The sequence below is a fragment of the Cyprinus carpio genome, chromosome A1 (assembly GCF_018340385.1).
Source record: "Cyprinus carpio isolate SPL01 chromosome A1, ASM1834038v1, whole genome shotgun sequence".
Classification (NCBI taxonomy): Eukaryota; Metazoa; Chordata; class Actinopteri; order Cypriniformes; family Cyprinidae; genus Cyprinus; species Cyprinus carpio.
In genome coordinates this window covers 38,563,005-38,570,504 of record NC_056572.1, presented here as the reverse complement: position 1 = coordinate 38,570,504, position 7,500 = coordinate 38,563,005, and the positions used below count along the sequence as shown (strand labels likewise).

At 38.7% G+C, this 7,500-nt stretch overlaps 1 protein-coding gene and 1 pseudogene across 3 annotated transcripts in view; one reads left to right on the top strand and one right to left on the bottom strand.

Moving 5' to 3' along the window:
- Positions 1 to 4,350, top strand: part of LOC109059959 (breast cancer anti-estrogen resistance protein 3 homolog) — a 15,377-nt gene extending 11,027 nt beyond the window's left edge. The window contains exons 11-15 of one of the 3 annotated variants that reach the window (XM_042765411.1): positions 1,097 to 1,212; positions 1,294 to 1,465; positions 2,800 to 2,911; positions 2,986 to 3,171; positions 4,036 to 4,350. In XM_042765411.1, the coding sequence (XP_042621345.1) occupies positions 1,097 to 1,212; positions 1,294 to 1,465; positions 2,800 to 2,911; positions 2,986 to 3,171; positions 4,036 to 4,211 (762 nt within the window). In that variant the 3' untranslated portion in view covers positions 4,212 to 4,350. The remainder of the gene's footprint in view (positions 1 to 1,096; positions 1,213 to 1,293; positions 1,466 to 2,799; positions 2,912 to 2,985; positions 3,172 to 4,035) is intronic. The other 2 variants (XM_042765418.1, XM_042765425.1) reach the window with 2 other exon arrangements.
- Positions 4,351 to 4,355: 5 nt separating this feature from the next.
- LOC109056650 overlaps positions 4,356 to 7,500 on the bottom strand; it is a 13,050-nt pseudogene continuing 9,905 nt past the window's right edge.

The following is a 7,500-nucleotide window of genomic DNA, read 5'->3' as shown; positions in this document are numbered from 1 at the left end:
GCAGGAGAGACGAGGCTGGTGCTCCTGAGATACTGTTCTGCGTTCTGATTAAAAGTTAAGAGAGAGTGTCTTTTGTCTGTCGTTCTTCAAACATTACAGTAGACATATTTTGGTTTACAAACTGTATTGTTTCATCAGTTAGTCACGTTAGCACTCGGCTAACGTATCCACCTAGTGTTCACAGTTTAGCAGCTAAACTTTAGCTGTGGGCACAAATCACTCGCATAAGTCTTTTTGTATTTTATATCATTATTATAAGAACAGAGCAATATATTATTGTTTTATGTAAAGGTGCTTTGTCAGTGGTATCCTCTCTGTGCCAATCACAACAGGCTTGGCCAGCTGACCAATCAGAGCAGAGTAGGCTTTTGGAAGGGAGGGGTTTGCTCCAAACGTGCTGGGAACAAATCATTTTGAAATCATTGGCAAATTACTCTAAAATTAAATTGATATTTTGAGAAAATTACAATGTTTTCTGACCTCAGATGCATTTAAACCTGTTGTAGGAAACTCCAACACAATATTAGGACACTTTGAAATACCATATGACCTGCTCTTTAAACCAAATAGCAGTAATAAACCAAACTAATAAAATGAAAAAAGCATTTAACACAATTACTAAAAGTTAAATTAAAATCAAAATTTATTTTTAATGAATAAAAAAAACTGATTACAAACACCTAAAAACTCTAAAATCAAGATACATTTACTTGATAAAGAAAATTAATTATATTAAATCTTTTTCTGAGAAATCTATCAAAATGATGTGAGTTTATGCTTAAAACAAGAGCAAACAGTGAAAAATCACCTTGTTTTCCCTTTGAACTATGTTTATTTTCTGACCGCATTGTCAGATTTTTTTTGTTCTAAGCATATGTTTTTCATAAAATAAAACTTAGTACCTAAAGTCATTTTGTATCTCAAGTAAATATATCTTGATTTAAGAATGTTTAGATATTTGTACTAAAAAAAGAACAAGGAAAAAATACAGAGGAAGATCATTTTTTGCAGTTAATAAAAGTGAATACAAATTATGAATAAAAACTATAAATAATACTAAAATAACACACGTGTCATGAGCCTCTGTCTGTCTCAGGTGGCTCGGGTCACAGGTGTGACGGTGGAGCAGAAGAGGATCATGGGAGTGGAAACCGGTCTAGAGCTGATCACGCTGCCACACGGAGGCCAGCTCAGACAGGACCTGCTGGAGAGGTGCGTGTTGCCGTGATGATGATGATGCTGATGCGGTTGCCATGTGATGCGTGATGACATCATGCTGTGCTTCCCCGTCAGGCATCACTCTCTGGCTCTGGGCGTGGCGGTGGATCTTCTGGGCTGCTCGGGGACCGTGGGTCAGCGAGCGACGGTGCTGCACAGGATCATCCAGCTGGCGCAGGAGCTGCGCAACACCACGCATGACCTGTACGCCTTCTCTGCCATCATGAAAGCGCTGGAGCTGCCGCAGGTACCTCCTACACTGAGTTTAAATGCAAAAATAATAGTCATTTTAAATAATACATTAAAGCATAGGATAAACATGTAACTAATAGTTATCACCATACTTCCCCAGTTGACTGACTACACTAAGAATTTCAAACTAAATATCCAAATGAGGCATTATCTAATACGCACTCATTTGCATTAATTTACAGAATATTGATCTGAAGATTGGCTAAGATTTTGTTGACATATTAGCGTTGAAGGTTTTTACAGAAGAGATTTTTATTTCTATCAATCCATAAATCAAAAATTTTTTATGAAAAAAAATATGTTTTCACCTTATTTTAATAAACAAAATGTTGTATGAATCAGTGTGAATTAAATATGAACAAACCCCTCAGTAAAAACCATCAGAATATAGACAGGAATATAACTCTAAGTTTTGGTGTATGTAACTGCTGCTGAAGTGGAGGAAAAAAAACTTTTAAAGATATGTATTATAAAGCAAATCTACAGATGCAAATAGATATAGAGCAATAATAATAAATCAGTGTTAATGATGTATGAGTAAATGCCTCAGCAAAAACCTTCAGAATATATTTAGGAACAAAACTATTAAGTTTGGTGTATGTAAGTGCTGCTGAAGTGGAGAAAAAACTCACAACCTTGAAATATAAGCACTTTTACCATGTTTTGGGGTAAAATGTTGTATAAATCAGTGTGAATGATATATGAACAAACCCCTCAGTAAAAACCTTCAGATTATAGAGAGGAATAAAACTGCTAAGTTTGGTGTATGTAAGTGCTGCTGAAGTGGAGAAAAAACTCATTTTGTGAAAACAGCCTTTAAAGTTATGTGTAGTAAATTAAATGCAAATAGATAAAGTGCAATAATAAAACCAGGTGAATGATGTAAGAACAGACCCTTCAGTAAAATCCTTCAGAATATAGATATAAATATAACTCTAAGTTTTGGTGTGTGTAACTGCTGCTGAAGTAGAGAAAAAACTCTCAACCTTGAAATATAAGCACTTTTACCATGTTTTGGCGTAAAATGTTGTATAAATCAGTGTGAATGATATATGAACAAACCCCTCAGTAAATACCTTAAGTAATTAAACAGTAATTAAACTGCTAAGTTTGGTGCATGTAAGTACTGCCGAAGTAGAGAAAATAAACTTTAAATGATATGTATTATAATTCAAATCTACAGGTGCAAATAGAGAAACTGTAATAAAATAAACACCTAAAAGTGTATTTTGGATGTTTTCTTTCCACGTGTTATGAAAAGCCAAAATCTCAAAATTGACCAATGCATGGAAAATGCATGTTCTTTCTATCATTTTAATAATATGACAGGTGGTGAGGTTGGAGATGACGTGGAGAGCGCTGAGACGCAGTCACACCGACAGCGCCGTGACGTTTGAGAAGAGTCTCAAACCCTTCATGAAATCCCTGAATGAGGGTGAAGGTGAGTGTTTGTGTGAGCTGACTGTGTCTGGTGCTGATGCGGAGTGAGTTTCCAGCGAGTGTTGTGTGTGGTAGATGCCGTGGTGTCGGGGCCGCTGTCTCTGCCGCACATGGAGCCGCTGCTGAAGCTGATGGAGGGCGAGGACAGCGTGGAGTCCACCGACAGAGGCTGCCAGCTGCTCTACAACCTGCTGCAGTCGGCACGCAACGCCGCGCTACACGCTAACGACTGCACGCTACACGCTCACGGCCTGCTCTCCGGTAAGCTTCTGGCAGAAAATGCTAGAAAAAATTCACAAATAATTACAAAGAAACAGCGAGTAGCACACTTAATTAAATATTAAATTTTAAAGTAAAAAGACTGAAATAGTGTTTTCTTGTAAAACAATTTGAGTATTACAACTTAAAGGTTTTCTTAAAGTAGCTAAATGTATAATTAACATACTCATGACATAATTTGGACTACATGTAAAACTCAGAAAGTTAGAAGCTACAGAATGTTTTTCTTGTATGTTTGTTAACTCCAAAAGTGTTTAAATATTGCCGCAAATGTTACAAGAAACAAGTTACAAAACAAGTCACCGCAATGGTGAGAAAGTCATTAAGAGCTAATTAGCTTATGCATGGATGAGGCTATGCTTTATTTTAAGCTGTATTTACACATAAAACGATCAGAGAGAAAGTTAGAAGCATCAGATCCTCTTTATCATTTTTGTTTTGTACATATGTTAATCACCAAAAATAGCTAAATATGTTAAAATATATCTAAAATAGCTGCTTGTTGCAATCGAGTTAAAAACAAGCTGCAGCAACAATAAAGTTGCTAAGTGTACATTCATGATGTCATTGCTTCATATTTGCATTTGATTTAGCTATATTTAAATGTAAAATGTTCAGAGAGAAAGTTAGCAGCAACAGAATGTCTTTCTTTTCTTTTGATTGGTATGTTTCATTAAAAAAAAGTCACCAAATATATTTAAATATCTCAAAATATAGCCCATTATCAAATCATTAAAAGTTGCAATAATGAGAAAGTTACTAAATTTGGTGACAAATCCCCAAACGCTGACAAACATGCATGCAAAGCTCTGGTTGGACGACTGATCTTTCACTCTCCGCCTCTAGCCGGATGGGAGCCAATCCCGGAGCTGCTGGAGGTGTTTCAGACAGAGTTTGCCCTTCGGCTCTTCTGGGGACAAACGGGCGCCAAGGCCGACCGTAAGGAGCGCTACGCCAAATTCGACAGGATCCTCACGGTCCTCTCCAACAAACTGGAACCGGACGGGAGCTCTGAGCTTTGACCTCTGCTGGCGGTTGATGATATGTCCTTCTGAACATTCCCACATCTGAGTTTAATATTCCTGTCATTTATTGTGTACAGTAAATGTTAAAAAGACCAAAAAGGCTCTCCAAGCTAAAGCACAATGAAATGATAAAGGACATGATGCTGTTGAAAAGATGTCAAAACCGTCTTTTATAAAATTGAATGTTTTAACACTGACAATATGACACAGTTCACCTTCAGTTTGTACAGTGATGATGATGACATTTTAAAGCTGTGAATTGTTCACACTTGAGTGAAATATGCCAAATCTATATGGTTAGTTTCAGAGACATGCTTTCTCTCCTGAATCTTTTTGTGACCGTTTATATGGAAAGAATATATTTTAGATTCTTAATGGATTAAAATGGAAATTATTATATCAGACTGAGCCTGTTTACTTCACAGTCAACATTAAACGGCATCAAAACCTGATTTACATTCAGATTATAGTCAGGATTGTGTAAACAGCATATTCAGTGAGTTGAAAGGGCAGGATGGGACTGAATAAAGTCAAAAGTGAAAAATAAGCAAAAATATAAGACATTAAAAAAAAAACGGTGGCACTAGTTAATACATTTTGGTGTAATAAAAATGTACACCAATTAAATCACACACAGAGGAAGCCCTGGAAAAGTACTAAAGTAGATAGAGTGAAATGCGTTTCACTTTAAATGAAAATATTTTTGTGTGCAGCCAGCAGAGGGAGACAAACACCAGAACTAAAATCTACAAACTCAGTCACATCTGATCTGAAGCCTGTACACACTCACAACAGTACCAAAAACACAAGATAACAGTACCATGTTTCAACATTCTTGAGTTTGAATTTAAAATCAAAACTTTAAATACCTTCAGGCCCGTTCACACCAAGAACAATAACTGAGGAACGATATCAGAATCACTTCCAGAAAGCTTTTGTCCAGCTGATAAACGATAAAAACACTGGCAGCCAAACAGAATCCATCCTTAATAAAGACCTCGAGCAGTAAAAGCGGCAGACTTCATAAACAGACTTCATTTTTAGACCATAAATGGAGAAATTTAACGAAATGTCCCATTCGCACTCCTCCATATAATGACACAGAAGGACACCCACATCATATCACAGCAACAAAAGTAATAATTCTCAAGTGTTCTGGGTGTTCAAATTTAAACGTAATATATTATTTAATGACAATTCTGACCTTGACTGTTGGTCTTTGTGCAGGTTGCTCAAGCTATTAAAGTGACAGACGCACTTATAATAAATAGAATGATATCATTAGTCGGTGTGGACACTAATATAGATATCGTTATAATCATCGTTTTTGGGTTGAACGGATCTTTAAAATATACACCAATCAATCAGCACACATTTGGACACACTTGACTGTAATTATGCATCATGAAGTTACAACAATGTGATACAGAGGTGTGCAACAATAGACAAACGACAGAAAAAGACAACTAAAATCCATTTTAAAACTACAGATGTGCAGAAAATCACCAGAAGCAGCATACTGCATGCTGACAGAAAAGAAAGAAATCAAAAAGTACAACATGAAAAGTAAAAACACATAAAAACAAGAGTTGATGGGGTCACATGAGCACAGCTCACACTCCTGTGAAACACGCTCTCAGCAGTTTCTGATGCTGGCTGAAGGTGCGATCAGATGATCTGGATGTAGGACGCCGGCACGTATCCCACGTGTCCACTGGCCCTCTGAACTCTGACCCAGCCGTCGCCCTGATCCTCCTGCATCAGACTCAGCTGCTCGCCCACCTGCATGGACATGGCGCCCTCGCTGCCGCCTGAAACAGAACACAAAAACACACAAACACAAAAACACACACACACACACACAGATGCTCACAGAGAGTCTACTGAACATTAAAAGTGACAAAGTGCACAAAAGAGAACAGCTCACCGTCAAAGTCATAGAGCGCTGTGCACTGACCGATGGGCACGTCAATGTCAAAGTCCTCATCAAATTCACATTCATAGATGTTCTCTGACGGAGACACACTGGGATCGCTCAGCACGGTGATGTACTCTGAACTGCACACACATTAAACCGGTTAAAATCAAACACATCTCAGATCAAACCAATGATCTTCAGGAGAGTTTGGTGATCATGAAAACACTTTTTTTGCTGATGGACCAACCTGGCGGGATAGTGCTGCAGCGTCCCACCGCCGGCTTCAGCGAGCTGGACCTGCAGAACACACGTGTGTTTATATGTGTGTGTAAATGCTACATGTGTGTGTGTGAGTGTGTGTGTGTGTGTGTGTGTACCTGGTATTTGTTGAGCTCTCCTCTCAGTCTGGCGATGTCATGAGCGGTTTGTGTGATCTGAGGCTGAAGGCTGGACGGATCTCCAAGCTGAGAGTTCTGCTCATAAACACCCTTCATCTTCATCAGAGCCTCGCTGACAGACAGACAGAGGGTGTAAAAGTGTCAATGTGAACAGCAGGATTCTTAGGATCTGCTAGTTTCTGTCGTCACAGAAAGTGTTGCTTATAATAATAAGTGGACATTGCAACCCTTCAAGAGCACTTCAGCACAACGGCTCTGTCGACGGTGGTTTAGTTAAAAATCTCTGAACAAAAGTCTTTGGTCACTGTAATATTACTTTGTTAAAAAACAGCAGATATCAAATGCATGAGATGCCAGAACGTTGTTATGGTTACCATGGTGTCAATCATCGCAATTTTGAGAGATTCACTCCTGTAATTTAATCTGGGTATTACTCTTGAAACTTTACAGAGAGAACACGGCCTTAGTGCAGCTGTAGTCATGGAAACGGGATTAGTTAGTGCGGCTGTAGTCATGGAAACAGGATTAGTTAGTGCGGCTGTAGTCATGGAAACGGGATTAGTTAGTGCGGCTGTAGTCATGGAAACGGGATTAGTTAGTGCGGCTGTAGTCATGGAAACGGGATTAGTTAGTGAGGCTGTAGTCATGGAAACTTGCTCAGTCAGTGTAGCTGTAGCCATGGAAACGGGATTAGTTAGTGAGGCTGTAGCCATGGAAACGGGATTAGTTAGTGCGGCTGTAGTCATGGAAACGGGATTAGTTAGTGAGGCTGTAGTCATGGAAACTTGCTCAGTCAGTGTAGCTGTAGCCATGGAAAACGGGATTAGTTAGTGCGGCTGTAGTCATGGAAACGGGATTAGTTAGTGAGGCTGTAGTCATGGAAACTTGCTCAGTCAGTGTAGCTGTAGTCATGGAAATGGGATTAGTTAGTTAGGCTGTAGTCATGGAAACTTGCTCAGTCAGTGTAGCT